We start from the raw sequence: 24,281 nt of genomic DNA, 5'->3' as shown, positions 1-24,281 counted from the left end.
CCCTATTTTCTTGGTTAATCACATTTGTGATGCAGCTCAGCATGCATTGTATTAAAATATGCTTTTTATTTGGATTATGCAAAGCCTGTCTGCATTCACACTGTAGTGAACGGCACCAGGATTCACTTACAAGCAAATTCAAGGTCACTGTTTTTGTGAGTTTTTCTCCAGAGTTCAGATGAATGTTCACTCCTGCTTTATTAAAGACCGTCAGTAAAACAGAACCAAGCAGCTGAACGAGCCCATAACTGAAGAGTTTTGTAATCCCTCTGCTTCATACCCGTCTTCGTCAGCAGATCCATGAAGAACTTCTGGTTATAGATACGGGCCACACCACTGATCTCTGGCACTTTGGCCTCGGCTGCTGTGTTCCTGTTGATAAAGTTGGCGGTGATGCCGATCGCCAGCTTGCCTCTCAACTCTTTGCGCTTAAAACCTACAAGTTTGAGAAACAAGACGAAGAGGAAAATAGAGTCATCGTGAATAACCAAAAGAAGAAGTCAGTGTTCACAAAACATTTGCAATACTTATGTGTTCCTTTGCAAAGAAAGAGGAAGTGAATAAGCGATTGTCTCACCGTCGGGGACGAACCTGCCCCCCCCAGCAGAAATAAAGACATCAAACTGAAAAGCTGCAGCAGGATGAGACTCAGGCTGCAGTTTGGCCATCCAACCTAACAGACAGACAGCAGAGAACACATGTTCTTCATCCTAAACAACCCGTCTTTAGAACTAGAAAGATCTGGAAGGGATTTGATTTACCGTTCTCTCCAGAGGGTTCTATGAGGCCTTGAAAGTCCACTCCGGTGTGCACCTCCACCCCCAGGAGGAGAGACACTTTCAGAAGTATTAACTGCAGCTGACGAATACCTGGAAACACACATCATCAATAGTCTAAAAGATCAGTTCATGCTTTCCTTCTGAACTTCTGACATTTGACTTTCAAAGCCCTTACTGATGTGGTCCAGGGACCCGGAGCAGAATTTGCCGTAGAACTTTTTGGCTCCGAGCTCGCGGAGGTCGTAGATGGTGAAGGGCCACAGGTGGAGGACGTTGTTCCTGGAGAAGTCCTCCCTTTTGTCCACCAGCACCACCTGGGCTCCCAGCAGGGAGAGCTCGACGGCCGTTCTCAGGCCACATGGTCCAGCACCCAACACCAGACACTGGAGGGGGGCAGAGAAACAGTCAGCTACTGAGATACAATGAAATAAGTCAAATAAAACAAAAAATATAATAGTTTAAAGAAATTCATGAAATCAATTTGATTGATTTTGGTTATTTTAAGTAATTTCAGAAACAAAAAAAAAAGCAGAAGCTGCTTTATGTCAGACAGTTCAGGCTTCCATGGCGTCTGTTAATTTCTGATAATGCACAAGTCATCGGGCATTATCCTTTACTTGACCGATTTTCTCTTACAAGTGGAGGGTAGCAGTGTGGACTTCTAACAAGCTCACTCCTGATTGGTCAGGATGTAATAGATACGTTGACTCAGTGGACCAATCACTGCTCACTGATGTCGTCTGGTTCCAACATGGTGCTGACCATGGTGGAAAAAAATGGCGACTAAATTGACTTCATTTGGTTGGAGGCTATTTTTTTAGGGGTGACGTCAAACTCACTGTGTCCAGTTCTCATATACCGTCAATGCTGCTGCCTGTGTCATCCCTCCTGTGATAATTCTCCTCTCCCAAAGTTTGTTTCGTCAAAGGAGGGATGACACAGACGGCGCCAAGAACTTCTGTGTTCAACAAACGTTGTTCTGGAGCAGAACCAACATCACCATAACCTTTGTCACACAATGTTAAGTAAGTCTTGGTAGCCAATTGGCTCCAAGTAAATTCAGCTCAACTTAAAAAACAAAAAGTGTGAACTGAATGAAAAAAAGAGATAGAGGAAAAAAAAATAAAAATAAAAGTTTATTTCATGCTTTTTAAATGTATATTTATTTCAAGACTACAAAAATAAAAAAAATACATTTTTTTTAATTTACAATCTAGTTTTCCTTCCTCTTGACGCCTACATTTATTTCCAGCTAAAATAAAATATAATTAACTTAAGTTTTTGCTTTCAAGTAATAGCTACATTAAGGTAATTTTGTAGCAGAAGTAATTTGATGTTCATTTGCATCAAAAAACATCATGAGGTTAAGCTGATCCTGATTTGACTCAGATGTGCATTAGGATAGTATGAAAGCAAAATTCAGAGCTCGCTTTCAGAGTTTCCCTGAAACGCATCTAGTAATTAGTCACACAAACAGTTTTTTTCATGTCAACACATAATTTTACTGCATTTATTTTTAATTACTGTTCGAATCAATTTAATTTATTGCCGAGGAGCACTTCTATATTTGTCTGTTAGATATGTAAACCAAAGAAAATGTATGATTACTGTCAGATATGCATCTGTACATGAACACAGGAGGAATTTGTAATTGAAATAACTCCAAACTGTGCAAAATAAGATGTGAAGTTTGTTTTCTTTAGCGGCCGTTTATCAATTTGTGTTTGATATAATACGAATGTTCAGGAGCATTTACCCAAAAAATACTTTAAAGAAGGGAAATGTGAGTACAGCTGAAATGTTGAGACTTTAATCGCCTAAACTTGGTGCTTTTTTTTGTATGAACAGGAACTTGACACTGAAGCTCAAACTGTAGACAGGACAAGTTCATAAGAAAACCACTAGAGGCTCATTACGAAATTAAAGCTGTGCACAAACAGGAGTCGCTTTTTCCACGTCTTCTGGATCAACTGGGCATTAACAGTGATTTATTTCCTCCTTTTGAGGGAAAGGTCAGGTCTAATGAGCTCTGACCAGATAAACCTACAGACCTGAAAAACTGGTTTCAAACCAGGTCGATACAAAACAAAAGATGACGTCTCCACATGCTGCAAAACAAAGATCTGAGTGAACAAGGATGTGCAGAAAGCAGCTGATGGCATGAAGAGCAGCCAGCAAACACAAGTTCAGATTAAAGTTAAGACGTTTGCACAAATGAAAGATAAAAATGAATGAATCTTTATGCAGTTTAGATGTTGTTTGATAAACTCTCTCAACTCAGACAATCCTTAATTATATTTTATGCATAATTTAGTCAAAAATTGTTTTATTATGTTATAGATTTATCAAAGCGGCTTTACTGACACATTCAGTCTTTGGGCTCCACATGGCCACATTAGCTATGCTAACAATGATATTTTTGTGCAGTTATCTTCCAATGAGCCAATTATAGAAAGCTTCACTTATAGTGAAAACTGACTGTGCTGTAACATTTAATCTCAGAAAGCTGTGATTTATCATTTAGAATGAAGATCAAGAGTCTCAATCCTTAAAAAAAAGCACTAGAAATGTGAACTTTCATGGACAAACCATCAGTAATTTAGTGACGTGTCTTTAAAAATGAAAGTGTGGAGTTGTCACAGTCACTGCAGAACCTGTTCTTCCACATGATTTCATCTGTGCTTAATTCATTTACAGTTTATTTCATGCTGGTGTGACAAGATTCTCCTGAAAAATGTCTTCAAATGTGATCAAACAAGAAAAGCCTAAAGATTAAATCATTGAGTCTCATCTTCAAAATAAACTTAAAAAAGGACAGTACCTTGTTGTTGCTGCAGGCCTTTCCTTGCTGGTAATCTTCATGTGAAGCTCTCTTGTCCAGCTTGCTCCACAGAGCTTTGGCCTTCCAGTAGTTCAGCCTCTCTTTTAACTTGGTGTAGAAAGTCCTGTAGTCTTTGGGGTCGAGCTTCAGCTGCACACAGAGCTCGCTGAAGTGCTGCTTCACCTCCTGACACGTCTTGGCTTGGATGAAAAGGTCAAACGTCGCATGGGAAGCGTTGGCGGACTCCTGGTTGGCCATGTCGTCTCCTCCAGGAGGCCTCAGAGTTTGGCAGTAAGCTGTGGAGGACGGAGCTGTTAGATGAAGGTGTTAGTACCTCCCACCTGGATTGAACCTCCCTGAGGGGTGTGTTGACTGTAAATGATCAAAGTCTTTGCAGCTTTCTGTACTTTTACAGGTGTCTGCCGGCAGTTCCACCTCCTGCAGTAGGAAGTTCCCGTTCAAGGCCTCCTAAATATAGTCATAGAACTCGTGTGTGGACCGGTCACCTGGCCCGCTGCGTCACCAGCAACTCCTGGTAAGTGGCTTTTGTGGTTTCCTGTGTTTTTCTTTTATGACTTGTTTGTGCCGAGCAGTCCGCCCCGAGCTGATGAGTCACTCTCATCCGCGGCTGATGAGGTGAGCTCATCCGTCTTTCAGGAAAAGAAGCTACGGGTCCAAAATGGACTCAGTACCACCTCAAAACAAGAACCGAAACTAACCGTGTTCAGAAACTCATCATCAACACGAGCCATGGAACATCTTTTCACAGTAAACTGATTATTTTATCTCCAAAACTTTCTCTTTTTGCTCCAATTTATAAGACAGTCATTTTTTTTTAATTATTATTCATTCCTGTGCACCTTTCTTTCCCGTTTTAATCCTCAAATGAAGAAGGTGGGTTTTGTCAAATCCTAATTCATTTAGATCAGGGGTGTCAAGCTCAATCACACAAAGGGGCCAAAATCTAAAACGCACCTCAGGTCGCGGGTCGAACAGGATAAACATTTATTGAACACACTATAACTACATTTTAAAAACTGTTAACTTTTTTACATAATTATGAACTAGATTTACAACATTACTTATGACAAATCTAGTGTGAATGTTGTAAGCTCAAATTGGCTGCTAAAGATGCTAGTGATCATAGCTGAAGATGCTGAAATTTTTGGCTGAAAATGTTGAAGGTGATAGCTGAAAATCCTGAAACTGATTGTTGAAAATCCTGAAGCTGATGGCCAGCTAAAATATTAGATAAATGCCAAATAAGCCTGGAACACTAAAAAAACGTAGCCTAAATTAGCCAAAACAGCTAACATTTAAATATTGACCAAACTAAAAACAACATAAAAACTTTTAAAAAGCCTAAATTAGCCAAAAACAGCTAACATGTAGCTGAAAAGTAAGCTAAACTCCAAAATGGAAAAAAAGCCTAAATTAGCCAAAACAGCTAGCATGTAGCTGAAATATTGGGCTAAACTCCAAAACAGCCTAAAAAATCTTAGTAAACGCCAAAATAGTCCAAAAAACTAGCAGAATGCCAATTTTAAAACTATAGCTTTTTAACATAATTGTGAATAATAATAAGGCAGGAATATTATTCCAGAATAAATCAACTTAAACCACAAATAACTTTCAATATTTTACTCTCCATAAAATGTGTATTTTGGTAAAATCATGCAAGTTAAAAATAAGCAAAAGACAACATTGGGCCAATAATAATAATGAAATAAAATGAGTTGGAGGGCCAGGTGTAATTACCTGGAGGGCCGGATTCGGCCCCCGGGCCTTGACTTTAGCACAAAGAAAAAAAAAAAAAAAAAAAATATTTGAACATCTTTGTTATTTCTACCAACTCTGTGTGAAATCTTGTCCAATTTGGACGAATAGGATTTATGTCACAGCAAGGATCCATGTTAGACATGTAAAGGATACAGATACAAATGTTAAAAATCTACCAGTTCTGAGAATAGTAGCAGTATTGGTTGAAACTACAAACAAGATTATGTTGGTAAAATAAAATAAAACCAATCAGGAAGTTAATTATTGATTTCTGGTAAACCTTCAGTTTCTCTTCCCGTCGTGTCTTTGCCTTTATATGTACATGTGATGCAAACAAAAAGACGTCCAATCACAAGCTTGATACCATCAAGTCTGGTGAATTCTGATCGGCTAAAGGTGAAGCACAGTGAGGGAGGCGTATTGTGTGAATGATGACACTTTTTTTGGTCACAGCACTGCAAACAATACCTGAATAAATTAATATGATTCATTTTTTTGTCTAAAAGACCCAAAATGCCCAGTAGATTCCTGCCGCCTTTCTCCTTCAGAATCTATTGGAATGACGTCGATCCTGTTAACGGTTACAGCAAATCAAAGAACATAAACATTGGAGCTCTGGTGTTGAAGGGTTAAGAACATGACAGAAACTAGATAAACAACCAGAATACCAAATAAAAACGGACACGCCTCTATTCCAGTGTCAGGTTAAAAAGAACACCTAAGAAGGATCAGAAGCTTTAAGTGTTTAATGAAGCTCCAAAGAGCAGGAACTATAAAAGTGAGACTCTTTTCCTTATTAGGTTTACCACCATGAACTCCTGATGATTAAACAGAAGAGAAGCAGCTCTTTATCTTTGATGTTCTTTACTTAATCGGGCAAACTCACGTGAACTTTAAACTCATTAATGTCTTTTTGTTGCACCTTTCATTTGGGGGCTTTCCTGCAGATGAAAAGCAGCATTTTCCTAATTCTGGAATCGATGAGGCCAGAATTAGTCGACTATCGACTATTAAAATAGTCGACGACTAATTTAATAGTCGATTAGTTGTTAATTTATATTATTTAGAGTCAGAGTGTAGTAAAGTTATGATGGTATTCTGCTAGATTTTTGGACTATTTTGATATTTATTACGGTTTTTTTAGGCTATTTTGGAGTTTAGCTAATAGCTGCAGGCTAGCTATTTTGGCTAATTTAAGAATTTTTTAAGCTCATTTGTAGTTTAGCTAATATTTCAGCTACATGTTAGCTATTTTGGCTAATTTAAGCGGTTTTTTTTTAGCTAATTTGGAGTTTAGCTAATATTTCCGCTACATGTTAGCTGTTTTGGCTAATTTAGTATTTTTTCTTTTTTTAGGCTCATTTGGAATTTAGCTAATATTTTAGCTACATGCTAATTGCTTTGGCTAATTTATGTGTTTTTTTTGTTTGTTTGTTTGTTTGTTTGTTTTTTGGGCTTTATTTTGGTTTAGCTAATATTTCTACCACAGGCTAGATATTTTGGATACTTATTATTATTATTATTTTTAAGGCCCATTGGAGTTTAGCTAATATTATAGCCACATGCTGGGTGATTTGGCTAATTTAGGCTTTTTTTGTTTTGGGGGCTTATTTGGAGTTTAGCTAAAACTTCAGCTACATGTTAGCTGTTTTTGCTAATTTAGTATTTTTTTCTCTTTTTTTATGCTCATTTGGAATTTAGCTAATATTTTAGCTCCAGGTTAGCTATTTTGGCTGATTTAGGCTTTTTGCTTTTTTAGGCTAATTTGGCATTTAACTAAAATTTTAGTTGGCTATCAGCTTCAGCTTTTTCCAACTGTTAGCTTTAGCAATTTCAGCTATCAACTTCAGCAGTTTTAGCTATCCATTTCAGCATCTTCAGCTTCTGTCACTAGCATCTTTAGCAGCCAAATTCAGCTTCCAGCATGCACACAGGCATTATTGCAGGGATTGCTATACATCAAATTTTTAGTTAGTTTAAAGCTAATGATGGTTTAATTGTGTGCTTTACATCCACTTTGTGCACGACCCAATTAGTCTACCACTCTGAAAAAATAACCTGTGATTAGTTTACTATTAAAATAAGCGTTTGTGGCAGAACTACGGAGGTCACACATTTACTTACTTATCACTTATGAGAAATATAGTGTCTGAATGATAAATGAATACATATTTTTAAATAAGAAAAAAAAGACATTCGAGTTGCAGGTGTGGCTGGGAGGGTCGTTTGTTTGGTTCCTGGCTCGCTGCTCCACATAGTAACACATTAGTTATCTATGGCGGGTTCGGTCGAGCTGCACCTCCTCCATCACTGAAGTTAAAGTTCTACATGAATGCAGAACATCAATATAAGAGGTTTATAATCTCTAATTAAGATGTTTTTGCTCTTAAAAGAAATAATCTACTTTTGGTGATTTGCTGCAGAAATGATACAGTAAACCATTCAACACTGAGCTTACTCTGTTATTTAACTTCATACAAATGAAGCAGCATAAAAGATTGCAATTCTTCCAATGACCACTAGGGGAAGGTTTACTCAAATGTAAATAAAAAAAAACAACTTTAACCCTAAAATGAACCCATCTATATTCTGGTTTCTAAAGATTCTGTCAAAATGTTTATCATTTAATTTTTTGACAATGATGTTTTGCATGTTGCACTTCCTACAATCACCACTAGAGGAAGGCTTCTGAAGAGGGCAACTCTCCACTTACTAAAATGTTAGAACGTCTAATTATAACCTAAATGAACCCATGTACATTTTGAGTCCAGAGATTTTATAAAAATAATGTTTATTTATTTTTTACCTCATGAGAAACGAGGTTAAATTGGACCTCTCTCTTCAGGTTTCGGTTTTGCTGCGCAGAACTCAGAGGAGATGATCCGTCCACAAAACAAATGCGTTGAAACAAGTGTGAACCTGCTGCAGACGGCTGATGGTATATTGTGCAACTCTATTTTACAGAACTGATGGTATCATCTGACACTTTGTCATCCGGTCAAATGTAAACACACGCTACCGCCCGTCTGTGTGCTGAGTTTCAAGAATCTGCAGGTCTAATTTGGAAACAACCTTTGAAAAAAAAAAAAAAAAAGCCTTTGAGGAATTTTCTCAACTCCACGGATCGTCTTCTTTGAAGACAAAATGAAACAAGGACACATTAGAAACCTCACTTTAGGAGGACATTTTTAGATCAAAATTAACTTTTTTTACGTTTTTTATTAAAAACTGTTGAGGATGATGCAGATAAGCTCCAAAGAATCCTTTTACAAGCAAAGGATTATCATATTTAAGGGTCCAATCGGATGAAAACTGTATTTTTGGTGTTTTTAACATGTTTATATATGTTTCTGTACATATATACAGAAAATTAAGCTTAAAATTGCATTTCTGAGTAACCCAATTCTCAAACGATAAATCGTTCTGGAGTGTAAGTTGCAGACCAAAAAAAAAAGTATAATACAGAAGGAAAAAAATATATATAAGTTGCACTGGAGTATAAGTTACAGTTTTTAACAATTATTCAAATAAACATAAAGAACATGATTACAAGAAACTCTTTATATCACTTCAAATAACTGAATTCTTCATCCTCTCTGTGTCATTTTGTAACAATTTCGTCAAGGCCAACATAACACTATGAGGCACTTCTTCTGCATTGCTATTACTTCTAAATAATGATGCAAACACCTACAGTGCCATCTAGTGGTTATTGATATTTATTCTAAAAAAAAAAAAATCCCCCTGCTGAACGATGCAAAAAAAAAACACGACTTTTACTTCAAAAGATACTGAATGTCTTTGTTTAAATGTGTGTGTACCAGAAGTAGATGAAAAATGCGGTTTGAAAATTATCGTATTTGCATAGAAAATACGTTGGGCAGGTGACAAGCTTCCTGCTCCGCCCCATTCTGATGCATCATCCACTTGCAGACAAACAGATCTATGTACATCTACGTTTTCTTCGTACAGGGAAATCGTAACTGCAGTTGTAGCCAAAACTAAATGAATTGTAAGACAACAAAATAACAAAAACCTCTGAGCTGGTTCAAAACTGTACGGCTGGATGGCTCCGATATTGCTCGCTGTTTTTAATCGCACTGATAATGTTAGATTGGAGGTGTGAGGGGCTGTAAGCTAGCAGGAGAGGATGAAAACACAATAGTGATGAACTACTGGTGTTTAGCAGAAACTATGTCCTAGAAAACAATACAGGTTTTTGATTTGGGTTAAAAAAAACTGCATAATTGTAATTAAAAAACCACAGCGAACACTAAAATAGACAATAAGATGATTGGAGTGGGACTTGAAGAGGAAAAATATAGATTTATGTAAAATTTCACAGCAGCTCAAACAAACTACTAAAGTCACCTTTCAACGTTTGGCCACTTTTCACAGTCTGAACTACAGTGGTGAACATTTCCTGTAATGTCACTTCCTCCTGACCACATTTCTCTCAGTCATATTTACAGGTCACTGCATGTGCGTGCATACCTTCCTTGCATAATAATAACCATTCATGTGTTGCTCTTCACTGAAACTCAGGTAATATTTCAGCTTGAAGGAGCCCAAGAGGAAGAGAAACATTCATCTTTCTCTTCTGGTTTGGTGCACTTCAGTCGTTACGGTTGGAGCTAAAATTAGCAACAGAGAGAAGCAACTGAACGTTTGAAAAGCCGTCAGAGAAATTGCAACCGAGGATTTATATTTAAGCAATCGAGATGTTTCTGCAATAGCATCGTCACATCTTGAACTTGAAGATGAACAGATTAGGACTGCAAGTAAAGTATCAGCAGAACAATCAGAGGTGGTGCTGCCAGTGTGAATATAAAACAGGCTGTCAAACTAAAAATATCTCATCTGGTTGATCTTTTTCTGAAACAACTTGTCACTTTTTCACGTCAAACAGGCTCGGCGAGATCTAGAGGAGCCAAAGAAGGAGCAGATCTGTGAAATGTTGGGATAACAGTATGTTCAGAGGATTAGTGAAGACCAGCAATGCTGTAGTCTGGTGGAACAGGAAGTGGCAGAAAGTCAAGGTGAGGTGACCCATTTTTTTCCTCCTTCTTCTCCAGGTGGAGTTCTGACCCACCTTATGGCTTAGAGATGATGTGCCAGCTCAGCTGATCCTGGACTCAAACCCTTAACTTCATCCTGGAACGACGTTGAAGGAAAACAGAACAAAATATTTGTCATTTTGGGGAATTTATGTGCAACATTATTTCATTAGAACAATAAGAGAAAATGTAAATAATACACAAGACCGTACATAAAATAGTTAAATTAAAAACAACATTTTCACCCAACAAAATACAAACACATGTATAGAATACAATGTTATGAAGCTTAAAAATAAATGCCTGAACAGGCTGCAGGTTTCACACGCTGAGACACATTTAAAGTGTGACGCTGTTGTTGAAAGCAGCATTTAAAGCAGCGCAGTTGACACAAACTTCACAACAAACACACAAACTACTCGCTTCGGTTACCTTACAGCTCCGAGGCGCTGCTGGAAGCGGCTCTTTGTCGAGCTCTGTCCCGCTTTTCACGCTCTCTCTGCCCACCTTTGTCTGCGAGTAGAAAGGGAGCGCGAGCGAGCAGGCTTACCTGCGCGCGCGCTCGAACTGCTGCAGAGAGAAGGAAGTCTCTTCCGGCACTTTCTGACAGCCGCGAGCTAGGAGCGCGAGCGCACGTGACCAACAAGGCTGGTGTTTGCTAGCAGTTCAAAAGGGAGTTTAAATTTTTTTTTCGTTTCGTCTTCATTTGCTAAGACGGAAGTTTAGTTAAATAATTATCAAAGAGTGAAACTTGACACCAACTTAAGGTTACATAAAAGAACAAACATGTCACAAAAGTATTTGTGTATTTATTTTATAGAAGCATTCTGACTGTAAAAAGATAATCTGGTGTACAAGGAAGCACAATACACAATTAAGATTAAATAATTTTAAAAATACTGAAAATAAAGAGATAATTTACTAAACTAATATACATTCTGACATGAAGTAGGCTACAAGTTTAAAAACTGACACAATTGTTTAAAAAAGTAATTTCCTCTAAATTTGAAGAAAATACACAGGAAACCACTAAAAAATTGCAAAATACGACACAAATTATTACTACTCAGTTTAATTGTTTCTTAAGTTATTTTCTTTTTTGTTGACTTATCCACCGTGTATTAGCTGTACAAGTGTGGTCTCACTTGCCAAAATGAGATATAAACCAATAATTTGTATCCACTAATCTGTGCCATAAATGCAATTTACACATATGATTCTAATGATTTTTATTCTGAAAATCTCTGTATTGTGTGTATTTCCTGTACAGCACATAATTTTTATTTAAGTATTTAATGCATTGCAGATACATTTATTACATGTCCTCACTATCCATATAATTGGGAAAGTATATCAAATCTATCATTTCTTTAGAGTTCAGATGAGCTCGTCTTTGTTCTTCAGCGGTTGCTAATAAAGTTCAGGAAGAGTCCATTATTGTTTCGCTTTGAATGACTGCAAAAATGGTGATACTAATAAAAAAATGTCTCAAAGTTGGACTTTTAGTCAGAATTTGAACAAATAAATGTTGGATGGACCAACAGGGAGACTGAGAGACTTCTAAAGCTAAAGGAAGATAAAGAGGACTTTGATGCCAAAATCACAAAGTTTTTCATCCAGAAAAAGACACATGAACTTCATTTACAAGTAAAGGTTAGACATTTGTGATCCTTCTGTGTGTGTCTGAGAGTAAGCATCTTCTGTGGTGTCTTTTAAAGTCTGTCTGTAGCATTCACCTTTGAACCACGATACATTTGTTACAATTCGAACCAAAAAATTCTAATATGAAATACAAGCGGCAGTTAACAAGTTTAAAGGATTCGTATATTTGTAAATCTGACTCTGATAGAGTAGGTATGAAGTTAGATTTGTAGCTATTTTTGTCTGTCTGTAAAAAAGTTGTGTACTTATGGTTAGAGATTTATGTGTCTGTAAAAAGATTTTGTACTCGTAGAATAAAAAATGTTTACGGACGGACAATTTTTTTCTACAGTTATGAAACAGATTTACAGAAACACAAATTTCTTGTTACAGGTACAAAACTTTTTTACAGACAGACTATTCTTTTGACAAGTACAAGATCTCCTTCAGACAGATTTTTTTCTCTACACATAAAGACGGACAATCCTTTAGCAACAAAGCTAACTTCATATCAGTGCCACAAATTCTACAAAAAGGTTGACTGGGGCGCTCTTTCTTTTCCTTTACCTAGATTGACTTTCCTGTGTGAAGTTTTGGTTGTTTGTTCTTTGTGGTTTCAGACAGCTGTCTTTGTTCAGGACAAACAGCACAAATTATCACCTGCATGTTTTAACTCACAGGAATGTCTTTAAAGAATTCTTTCTGAGGACAGAAGTGTATGTTTCCAAAAGGAAATGGTTGAGTTTCATTTATTTATTTATTTTTGACATTTTATAAATATATATATATATATATATATATATATATATATATATATATATATAAATGTAACACTTTTGTTTTTGCTCCATCCCACCTCACAAGATACTAATAAAACAGCAGGATTATTACACAGGTGTGCAGAGTTGATCAGGTTGTCAATTGGAGAATATTGGTCCACTCTTCTTCAATGGTTGTGTGAAGTAGCTGGACATCTGCAGGAACTGGAACACACAGCTCTAGAGCATCCCAAACATGCTCATTGGTGGACATATCCTGCGAGTATACTCGCCATCCAAGAACTGGGATGTTTTCAGCTTCTAAATGTGTACAGATCTTTGCAACATGGAGCCATGTGTTATCATGCTGCAACATGAGGTGATGCCTTAGGATATATGGCACAACAATGGCCTCCAGATCTCATTATGGTATCTCATACCGTATGGTATGGTCATCCCATGCCATAACTCCACCACCGCCATGCACAAATTGACAACCTGATCGACTCTGTGCAAAGGAGATGCGTTGCAGGACATGAGGAAAATAGTCACACCACATACTGACCAGTTTACTTCAATAAAAGTGGATTTTATTTTTGCCAGTTTAAGGCACACCTATACAGTGATCATGCTGTCGAATCAGCATCTCGATATGACACAACTTTGCAGCAATCATACTGTCTGATTAGCATCTTGATATGGAACACCTGTGCAGTAATCATGCTCTCTGATCAGTATCTTGATAAGACACACCTGTGCAGTAATCCTGTTTTCTTATCAACATCTTGGTGTGGCACATCTGTTCAAAAATCATTGTTGTCTAATCAGCATCTTGATATGGCACACCTGTGCAGAAATCATGCTGTCTGATCAGCATCTTGATGTGGCACACCTGTTCAAAAATCATTGTTGTCTAATCATCATTTTGATGTGGCACACCTGTACAGTAATCATATTGTCTAATCAGCATCTAGATAAGATACACCTGTGATATAATAAGGCTGTCTAATCAGCATGGTGACATGGCACACCTGTGCAGTAATCATGTTCTCTGTGCAGTTATCCTGCTCTCGTATCAACATCTTGGTGTGGCACATCTGTTCAAAAATCATTGTTGTCTGATCAGCATCTTGATGCGGCACACCTGTGCGGTAATCATGTTGTCCGATCAGCATCGTGATATGGGACACCTGTGTAGAGATCGTTATTTTGTGTTTGTAGAAAAATGTTCAAGATCTTTGTGTTCATCTAATAACAAATGGGAGAAAAAACAAAAGTGTAGTGTTTTTATGTTTTTGCTCAGTGTAGCTATAAGAGTGTAAAAGTTAAATTTTCCCAAATTCCTGAAACTTTTAGGATAATTGCAGAGGAGATCTTGCAGAGCTGAAAAGCAGCACCACAAATAACATATATATTTTTTTACTTTTAATGTAAATTCCAAAAACTGCTTCATTTTCAAGAGCTTTCTGGAGGGTCACTGTGATGTGGTCGATCCTGTGTCGCTCTGGGGTATCCTTGAGAAATTTCATTTTCAGAAAAATAAAGAATAGAGAGAAATCACAACTGCTGTTGTGGCCAAAACTTAATGAACTGTAAGACAACAAAATATCAGTTCATGAAAAACAAGCAGAAGTTTTTGAATATACAAATTTTATTCAAATGCTATTCAAACTTCAACAGAGGAATTTAACAAAGAGTCATTTATGAGAAAAATACTCATTGAATATGATAGAAAAGTGTACATTTTTATAGGATTATCACAGGTTTAAAAATATCTGCATAGCCAGACGTGCAGAAAAATCACAGGAAATGTTCTTTCAGTTTAAAAGCAAGGCTGCATACAGATTACGTGACCTTTTGAGTGTCGCCCCACCCGCCATGGTGGCAGAGTCCACAGTGATCAATCTCCTTCTACGGCTGCAAACGCTGCAGTTTGATTGAAATCAGGAGTGCATAATGAAATCCAGGCTAAGGAGGATCCAAATGATGGTACGCTCTTTAATTTTCAGCCTCTAATCCACACTAGCAAGTGGATTATATCCTAAAAAAAAGGATTAAGCTATTGCAGTGTTGGCTGCAGACATATCTACAAACGTGTGAAAACTTGGTGCAGCACCCCCTCTCCAGTTCCATCAGTCATTCACAAAATAAAATCCACACAAAGAAAGAAACATGTAACCAAGAGTGTGTTCTATAATTTACATTTGCCTTGAAATCAGCTGCTATTAAACCCGTCAAATTACCACAAACAGAACAGTGGAGCTGGAAATCAAACCTAGAAAATAAAAGAGTTAAAAGGAATAAATTATAAAGACTATATGTACAAACTATTAGTATTTTTGGGAGTATTTACATGTAAATTTCAAGATTTTTTTTTTTTTTGCTACACAAGCTTAAGGTGTGCAGAAATGCTTTGTTGTCTGCCCCCTGGTGGCCACAAGGAGGCATGGCGTGCACACAAAAACATGGAAACTCCAGTGTAAAGTCAAAAGGTGCACCACTTAAAAAAATAAAAAAAAAAGCAAATTTTTAGAAATAAAAAAAACCCTCTTTATCTTAGTTAATGTCAGTGCTGGAAGCAGACAGTTTTTAGTTTAAATGCTGTAAAAACTCCTCACTCAGGTGAGAAACAGGTGCTGCAGCAACTCCAAACAGTGGCTGATCCTTTAAAGAATAAAACATTGTATTAGAAAGTTATTAAAATAGACTTTAGTGCAGATTAATACAAAACATTTATCCTAATTGGCCTAAAAACACAGCCATCCCCCCTTCAAAAATTAGTTTTGCTTTGACCTGAAGTGACAAAAGAAACAGACTGTCTCCCTTTGGTTATGAGATGAATGTCGCCCAAAACTATGTGTGACTGATCAGTGAGACTTTACTGACTCCAGATTGGGATTTTTATGGTGGAAAAATGCTTCAAAGATGGCTAAAAAAAGAAAAAGTGGAAAAGTTCCCAGAAACATCCACTGTATCCAGGGTGAAGGAGCATCCCATCATGCAGCCTCGATCGCAGTACGAGGACAGTAGAAAGAAGACAGTGTGAGTGATGTTCAGAGTCACATCTGATTATTAGAAATGGAAGCAAACGGGTCCAGCGATGATCCAAAGACAGTGTGGTTTTATTCTCAGCAGGACAAGACTTCCTCATGTTTCTCCAGCAGTCCTCTGGGTCGTACCATCAAGGCGTTTTCTGTTGGGACGTTCCAACGAGCAGGAATGAGCCGTATGCTCACCAGAAAACAGCAACACGGAAATGTGATTTTTGAGTTCTGCTGCGGCCCGGTTACAGGTTTTCTCCCGGCTGGTACTGAGGCTCTGTGGAGGTGAAGTAGTCCTCCAGAAAGCTCTGCAGGTACTCAAAGGTGGGCCTCTCCTCCGCCTCTTTCCTCCAGCAGGTCAGCATCAGATCGTGAAGCGACTCGGGACAGTCCGCCGGGCACGGCATCCGGTAGCCGCGGTCCACCTGGTCCAACACCTCCCGGTTCACCATCCCTGGAAGATGAAGCCGACGTAGCAAGATTACACAAAAACAGGCTCACATTTGAGCGTCTAATCGAGGAGGAAGGAAAGGATCCCACCTGGATAAGGAACTCTGCCTTTGGTGGCCAGTTCAGTCAGCAGGATTCCGAATGACCAGACGTCTGACTTGATGGTGAAGCGGCCGTAGAGCGCCGCCTCAGGGGCCGTCCACTTGATGGGAAACTTTGCTCCTGTGGAAAAATTATTTTTAAAATGTATGAAATCGAGAAAGTTATCATTAACCTGCTTAAGAAATAAATAAATATTAAATAAATTATTAGTACTTCAATTTTGTTATTTTTAAAGGGTAACCAAACACTAAATAAACTTTTTTGGCTGTTGACTTTTACAAATGTGGCTTTAAAAGTCTGTCTGTTGCCACTTTTTGACAATTTAAAATAAACTTCTTTAATTCCTGCAATTATAGTCTAAAACCGTGTATGTGCTTCCCCCTGCAGGTTGAAATGAGGTATTACAGTTGTTTTTTTTTTGTTGTTGTTTTAAACCGTCTAAGTCCCACGTCACCAAAATCCGCAGCTCCAGTTTTAAAGCCCCGCCCATTTTTGAACGCGAGTTGAAGCGGACCACGTGACCGTTGGCTCTCCGTGATGCCGAGAGCGTTGGAGCTCAGGCCATGACGCAGCGAACGGCGAACTCACTCTGCGATGTTGACACCCACAACGGCGGAGGTTGCTGTCCAGTTGTGTTAGCCCTTAAGGTTTTTGAAACGCATTTCTAACGGGTTGTCATAGTAACGGCAAAAGAAGAAGATGAAGCTAAAGTCCACAAGTAGTTTTCTAGATGCTTTTAGTAAAGAAATATCCATTTAGTCTAATCATTAAATGAGATCCAACAAACAGTTTCTATCCTTATAATCATTCGATTAGTTTATAATATTGTAAGCGAGACAGAAAGACAAACTATTTAAAATGAAAGAGAGATCCTGGAATGTTCATCATCAACACATTTGAGGGTCAGAGGTCATTCCTACGGATAACCCGGATTATACCATAGTCTAGGTCAGAGGTCAGCAAACTACGGCTCCGGAGCCACATGTGGCTCTCTGGCTGAAGAAAAATAATAAAATAGTAATTTTTTAAAGCTTTTAATTTTTGTAATTTAGTTTAATAAGGAATCTTCGGCTATTTTTGAGTTTAGCTCATAATTGAGCAACAAGTTAGCTTTTTTTTGCCTAATTTGGCCTCTACTGAGTTTTCTATGCTAATTGATGGAGTTTAGCAAAAAGTTTTGCAATAAGCTAAAGTTTTGGCTAATTTGTTATCTAGTGAGATTTTTTAGGGTAATTTATAGTTTAGCTTCTATTTTAGGAACAGACTAACATTTTTGACTAATTTAGTTTACGTAGTCTGTTTTGGAGTTTATTTAGTAATTAAGCAATGTGCTAGCTTTTTGGCTAATTTGTCATCTACTCAGGTAAAAGGTAAAAATGAAGAAAAAAAAATCATATTTTGACAGATGTTAGTTTCCTTTTATATTTTTGCCTTCGATTGCGCCAAAAAATATGAATAATTCATATTTATTTATTTATGTATTTATTTTTAAATAGTAATGAATTATCCAAATTTCCTAAAGGATAAGTAAATCTATGTGGCTCCCTCAAGGTTTTGATCAGTAGAAAACGAGTCCAAATGGCTCTTTTACTGTTAAAGGTTGCTGACCTATGGTCTACGTGAAAACTCAATTCTGATTGGCTGCTTGGTGTGGATTAAAAAGTGATCATCCACACCAATAATGCCCACCTAAAAAGTAGTTCCGGTCACTTTGCCCAAATGTTCTGTATCATAAAACTTTAAAGGTAATTTTCCCTTAGTTAAAGTTTGTCCACCTGAGTTCCGAGTTTCTGTTGTTCTGGTATTTAGGCCAGAACCTTTAACTATTGTGTGGAAACCAAATGTACCTCCACTCAGGATGGTTTTCAGTAGCCTGTATCCAGTCGTGATCTTACCTTGTCTGGCCGTGTATTCATTATCCTCGATGAGGCGAGCCAGACCAAAATCTGCCACTTTGCAAACCAGGTTATCTCCCACCAGGATGTTAGCGGCCCGAAGGTCTCTGTGCACGTAGTTCATCCTCTCCACGTACGCCATCCCTGAAGCAATCTGAGCAACAAGCAACGCGTCTTTGAACGCCTCGTACACAGCAGAGCAAGCGAAGGCGGTAAATGATCCACACTGACCTGGGAGGCCATGTCCACCAGCTGAGGGAGGCGGAGCATCTTACCCATGTCCCCTTTCAGGAAGTCCAGGAGGCTGCCTGTCAGCGGGGACAGATGCTGCGGTTAGCGAGAGTCAGAGGAGCAGATTTGTCCAGACATTTTCAATATAAATTGTGACTTGTGAGGATTTAAAATTGACTGCAAATGACAAACAGACGGGAGGACACAGGTGTAACCTGTACCTTACCTTGGCTCATGTACTCCGTGACGATGTAGATGGGCTCCTCCGACACCACGGCGTAGAGCTGCACCAGCTTTTCGTGCCGGAGTTTCTTCATGACCTGAGCTTCCTGCAGAAAGGCCTCGGGGGACATGGTGCCCGGCTTCAGGGTCTTGATGGCCACTCGTGTCGTACCGTTCCACGTTCCTGCAATGAGGGAGAACTTCCTTATTGAAGCTCATTTGAAAAGCAACGTATGCAACACTGTAAGTTCACCACTAGGGGGCCTAATGTACAAACAAAGGAGATGTCATTAACTCCAACCTAAACTAGTTCACCATTATAATAAAAATAAACAGCCTTTGTGATCCTCACTGTTCAGATTGTCTGTTCTTAAACACTAAAAGAAGAATAAATGCTGTTTCTGAAAAGCGTTTATTCTAAAAGACTAAATTAAACTTCACTCAAAAAGTTTTTGTTGAATCAGGTATAATCATCATGAATGATGGATTTTCATGTGTCTATGAAACAGACTAAGGGTCACATGACCAAATTCACACTTAATTTTTTTAAGCTACATTCACACTGGAAATATAACACACATTCAAGAACACAGTAAATGTGTATTTCTGAACGCGCTTTTAGCATATGTTGGGACAAGGAGGGAGGAGCTTCTTCTTCTTCTGCTGTTTACTAGTACATGTTACAGTTGGAAGAAGATTAGTGCTGAAATGCTACAAATTTCACGATTCTTTCTCCAGGCTTTTCATTTCACAGCTCTATTGCGATATATAAAAGACTTGATGTCATAGAATTGTGCTTGATCTATGTGACTGTAAAGTATCAAAATAGTTTTCAAATTCCACATTTTTTCTCTCTTAAACATCATTTATTATATACTTTTATGCACATAATTCCTCCATAGATTTTCCATCTCCGCCGTTTGTTTAAAGAAATAGAGCCAAACAGGACGTACCCATCCAGACCTCTCCGAAACAGCCCTGCCCGAGCTTGACGTCCAGATGCAGAGACTCTCTGGGGATCTCCCAGGCATCCTTTGCCAGACCCTGAGTCTGAGGCTTCAGTACGGGACAAATGTCCGTCAGACTGTGACACAGTCCGTCGGCGTGCTCTGTGGAGGGAGGACGAGGTCAGTTCTTCAAAGGGGCTGCAGGGAAAGCGGCGAGAACGTCTGGGTGTGCATGAAGACTCACTGCGGTAGTGGTTGACGAGGTGCTGCAGGGTGCTGAACTGAGTGCGGGAGGTGATGTAGAAGCCTCCGCTGTCCAGCTTCCTGATCTTGTAGTGTTTCACGTTCAGCCCTTTGGTGTTGTCGTAGTCCAGCACCGACAGACAGTAGGCACCTAAAAGGTGAGAAAAAGGATGTCTTCCAGTAAAAATGAAAGCATATGTGTGTGACAATGCCCTCAGCCTGCCACCAGAGGGAGCAGTGGTGCAGAGAAAAAAAGGCTGCTCAAGGCCACGCTTCCTTCCTTTTGATATTTATCCTGGCTGATGTGGCCTGTGGTGGTGCAGCCCTCCGCCTCATCTCTCTCTGACCTAATTCTGCCCCCCCCTCCTCCTCCCCACCCATCTACAAGCTTTCCCTCTCCCACCTTGACCCTTTTCTCGCTTGATTCAGAGCCTTCACCCCATCTCACCCAACACACACACGACCGTCCCATTGACCCGCGGGTCCCACGGGCGTCTCACTCATCTGCCTGATTCTGTAAGAGCAGCAGGGCGGCTGGTTTTACTGCCATGAGTTAGCTTTCTTCTCCACCGCTTTTCTGTCTTAGCGAGATTTCAAACTGAGCTTCCTGTGTGGAGGTCTCAGCGTTTTACAGGTCAATAAAAAAAAGAACAAATGAGGAAGTCTCCATAACTCCAGGAGAACAACAAATGAAAGGATCATGCACACATTCAAGCTGCATTTCACTTTAACCCTTTAGAGCGTCCCAGTTTCGATTTTTTTTAAGCGTTTTCTCCACATTTTCAAGGTAAAAATAACAAAAATCCCCGAAGCCTGGCTCAAAAAATGACAGAAAATCATTTGAAATTTGGTTTATTTTCTTTTTTTATATATAAACATGCATTTTATTTGGTTTAGTCCCCATGAAATGAAAAAAAAAAGAAAAAGAGTGCTAGTATCAGTTAAAATGTGGCTCAAAGCGTTTCTGGTTCTGCTGAAGGTTTTTTTTCTATTTCTCTAAATATTTCTCTTTACTGTTATCCCAATGGAAACTGAGTGTGGGAGATTTACACCTAAAATTTAAATCTTTTTGACATTTATGGGCTGCTAAAAAACTGAGTTTGGCCCAAATGAACTAACCTGGACGGAATTACATCACAGCATGACTAAAAAATGTGACTTTTTTGTTTGTTTTTCCTTCTTTCTGTTGAGAATACTTTACATAAAGTCCATTTTTAGATGCTTGAGTGAAATCAATACAGACAAGGTCCAACGTTTGATGACGCAAACTTTCCTTTCCATCAGAGGAACAACAACCTTCATGGCTAATTTTTCAAGCACAAATCAAAATGATCTCAGAAGTTTCCAAACTTTATTGTGTGTTTTGTCAGCCTTGTAGGAAAAAAAAAGGATAATGTGGTTTGAATGTAGACGGAAAAATCAGAACTGAAGTCTCCTTTACTAACCAACTTGTATTTCCTTCCTTAACAATTTATTATATAAAAGATAAATAAATATTCTTCTATTACAGATTTTTTTTCAAAAAAGCATCTTTTGGCAAGTTTTTAAAGTTAATTGAAACTTGAAAATCCTCTTCGCTTCTGCAATCTTATGTCATATGAATGCAAATTTTAAATTATATTTGGAAATGCATTGGGTCATAATTCAAGCTGCTGGAGAAGTGACTAAAATGAACTTTTTATTCCACTTATAAAAACAAGAATGGTAAATAAACCACATTAAAGCAAAATGGTCCTAAAACATGACCAAATGAACACAATTAAGTACAAAAAAGATATTATTCTTTAATAAATAACAAAATATAATGAATGAAAAGCTTTCCTGAGAATCTAAGTAGCTGCAATAATGTGATTATTTTTTTTTTTGGAAAATGCAGTTTTTAAAGGTTATAAAAGGAAATTATCCATGACAGGACACCAACATTTTTTTGATATCCTGCAGGAATTTGTATGGTTTTAACCTCAATTTCCATAAAATAACCAGCATCAGCACTGCAGCCCAAACAGGAGTGAAACCGAAAAGAACTTGTTTGTGCAGCTGTGTAAGCGTTCTTTAACAGGATGGAGGCAAACGGATCTCAAACCGCCCTCAAAAATGTGCGAGGTGTCAGTTTTCTGAAATATGAGGATGGATAGAATGACTCTTTCAAAGTAAAAGAGAAAGTAACATTACTGTGGAATCACTGATCAGAAGTAGTGCAGATAAAAACGACACTGATCTGGTTTCACTGTAATCAGAAATTTGATTTCTGTAATAACTTGATAAATAAATGAAAGTTTTGTTGTCACAGGAAGCCACTTCCTGCTTCTCCGTTAAGAGGGTGTAAAGTAAAAGTTTCTGCGCTCACCCTTGGTGGTCTCACTCTCTCTCACCAGGAACGTTCCTCTCCGGTTCTCTAAGCTGAGCAGCAGCCTCTCGGAATCGCGGCGAGTGATTTTGCCAAAGTACCACCTGGAGAGGAAGAAAAAAACACCAAACATATAAGGTGTGTTAAATGTGTTTTTAAAAAAACAAAAGTTTTCAGAAACTTCTATGCAAGGGTTTTTAAAGTTTCGTTCAAAAGGCCGTTTTGTGGCAACTCTAAAAACTTCTCTTTTATCCCTGGAGAACCCATAAGGTCAAATGTTCCTGCTGTTATTTATTTTTTAAAATGTTACTATTTATTTATGTTTCCTTCAACTCCCTTTCAACCAATCTACAATTTAAAGCCTAATTATTCTGTGTTTTACATGACTTTGGAAGGAAATGTTTATGCATTTTTTAATTTAAAAACCTTTTTTCATTTTTCATTTTTTCATGTTAATTGCTGCTGCCCAAAATCGCCCCCAAAAAAGGTCAAATTAACTTTAAAAGCCCAGATGAAAGTAGTTCTTGGGTTCTCCAGAGTTACTTTTATCCAACAAATGGATTTGCTCAGCTCCTGAATGCAAACAAGCCATACGAAGAATTTAGGGTTAATACTTCCTGAGCATTTTAAATCGCTCAACACATTCCCTTAAAGACCCACTCCAATGAAAACAGCGTTTTGGGTGTTTTCAACATGTTCTTTCTGACGATGGAGGACATATATAGAAAAAAAGAATCTTAAAATTTAATTTCTGGGTACTTCTTGCTTCAAAATGTCTTAAATCAGGAGCAAACGAAAAAAAGGCTGATTTAAAAAGGTATATTTGTGATGCAGAAAATACGCTGAGCTCCCTGCTCCACTCCATCCTGATTCACGCATTTACAGACGACTACATCCATGTAGCCGCTACTGTTAGCTAGTGAGAGGCTGTAAGCTAGCAGGAGAGCGTGTAAACAGAGGGGTGACGGGAAGAGGGGGCTGAATTTCTAAGGAACTCCTGCTGCTCTGCAGAAACTATGTTCTAGAAAATGACACATTTTTATTTAATTTGACCAAAGACCACAAGAAACGCTTTTACATTAGATCAAAAGAAGTTTGGAGTGGGACTTTAACACGCTAAAGTCTAAATTAACACATTTTCCAAAAACTCTATTAATCAGGAGCTGAACGTGTTAGGCCTTTTACTTTAAAAAACCCCTTGGTTTCTTGTTTTTTCCAGAACATGCTAATGCCTCCAGAGCAGCAGCTGCTTACCTGGAGTCTAGAGTCAGTTTGAGATCACTGGAGGAGCAGGAGGCAGAGAGTGAGAAATAAAGTTGTTACAAAAGGTCAGCTTGTGAGGTTTACTGTAAGCAAGCAGGTCAGCATGAGCATGCAGTAAATGTTACACAGAGGGAACACATGTTTGCCTTTTTGGAAAAGTATTTGGAAACAATTAGCTGCTCCTTCGGCCAATCATTTAGCCTTGCTAAAAAACTAAACTGGTTTGTTTATTCTAAAGTTAACAATGTGTTCTACTTTGATTCCCTCAATAAAACTTGCAGCAAAAAAGACACAAAGGTAGTGACTGTTTTCCAGCCCAGAAGCATCCGTGCAGCTCCACATCACTGCACACGCAGCAGCTCTGCATGGCGTGCGAGCTGCAGGGCGACTGCTGGCAGCTCGTCGTGCAGAGTCGCAGTGCATGCAGTCATGGAAAGCAACACAGATGATCTTCGGCGAAGAAAACCGGGATATAACTGCTGACTGATCCATATCAGTGAGTCAAAAATGAGTAATGTGGAGAAAAAGTCATTGTATTTCATCTTTAAGACTCATTTTGGATGTTTTCCAACTAATTCAAACTAAAGTTTAAATCATGAGTAATTGCAATCAAAACATATAATTTATTTCGACGTTTAGCTTTACAGTCCTTCATCATGACTGTATTTATGTTCGAAAAAATACCTTTTTTTAGGTGTGCTTTAA

At 38.2% G+C, this 24,281-nt stretch overlaps 2 protein-coding genes and 1 long non-coding RNA gene across 9 annotated transcripts in view; 1 reads left to right on the top strand and 2 right to left on the bottom strand.

The window, feature by feature from the left end:
• mical1 (microtubule associated monooxygenase, calponin and LIM domain containing 1) overlaps positions 1–11,084 on the bottom strand; it is a 30,945-nt gene extending 19,861 nt beyond the window's left edge. For 2 of the 3 annotated variants that reach the window (XM_024292181.2, XM_024292184.2), the window contains exons 1-7: positions 10,869–11,084; positions 10,472–10,533; positions 3,601–3,896; positions 955–1,162; positions 762–869; positions 578–673; positions 281–436 (exon numbers count right to left, since the gene is read on the bottom strand). In XM_024292181.2, coding sequence (XP_024147949.1) covers positions 281–436; positions 578–673; positions 762–869; positions 955–1,162; positions 3,601–3,858 — 826 coding nt within the window. In that variant the 5' untranslated portion in view covers positions 3,859–3,896; positions 10,472–10,533; positions 10,869–11,084. The remainder of the gene's footprint in view (positions 1–280; positions 437–577; positions 674–761; positions 870–954; positions 1,163–3,600; positions 3,897–10,471; positions 10,534–10,868) is intronic. The other variant, XM_024292183.2, reaches the window with a different exon arrangement.
• Positions 4,032–23,752, top strand: LOC112158708. Its single transcript, XR_002921349.2, has 4 exons — positions 4,032–4,135; positions 10,289–10,418; positions 22,342–22,451; positions 23,533–23,752. It is a non-coding gene; the product is annotated as an uncharacterized LOC112158708 (long non-coding RNA).
• The window catches only part of src (v-src avian sarcoma (Schmidt-Ruppin A-2) viral oncogene homolog), a 38,074-nt gene continuing 28,723 nt past the window's right edge, over positions 14,931–24,281 (bottom strand). For 3 of the 5 annotated variants that reach the window (XM_024292185.2, XM_024292186.2, XM_036212873.1), the window contains 9 exons: positions 23,568–23,594; positions 22,314–22,417; positions 19,968–20,117; positions 19,730–19,885; positions 18,781–18,960; positions 18,555–18,631; positions 18,324–18,477; positions 16,417–16,548; positions 14,931–16,330 (listed from right to left, as the gene is read on the bottom strand). In XM_024292185.2, the coding sequence (XP_024147953.1) occupies positions 16,122–16,330; positions 16,417–16,548; positions 18,324–18,477; positions 18,555–18,631; positions 18,781–18,960; positions 19,730–19,885; positions 19,968–20,117; positions 22,314–22,417; positions 23,568–23,594 (1,189 nt within the window). In that variant the 3' untranslated portion in view covers positions 14,931–16,121. The remainder of the gene's footprint in view (positions 16,331–16,416; positions 16,549–18,323; positions 18,478–18,554; positions 18,632–18,780; positions 18,961–19,729; positions 19,886–19,967; positions 20,118–22,313; positions 22,418–23,567; positions 23,595–24,281) is intronic. The other 2 variants (XM_024292187.2, XM_024292188.2) reach the window with 1 other exon arrangement.

This window comes from Oryzias melastigma, linkage group LG7, assembly GCF_002922805.2.
Source record: "Oryzias melastigma strain HK-1 linkage group LG7, ASM292280v2, whole genome shotgun sequence".
NCBI classification, from domain to species: Eukaryota; Metazoa; Chordata; class Actinopteri; order Beloniformes; family Adrianichthyidae; genus Oryzias; species Oryzias melastigma.
The sequence above is the reverse complement of the archived record's forward strand: the minus strand, read 5'-3'. Positions and strand labels throughout refer to the sequence as shown.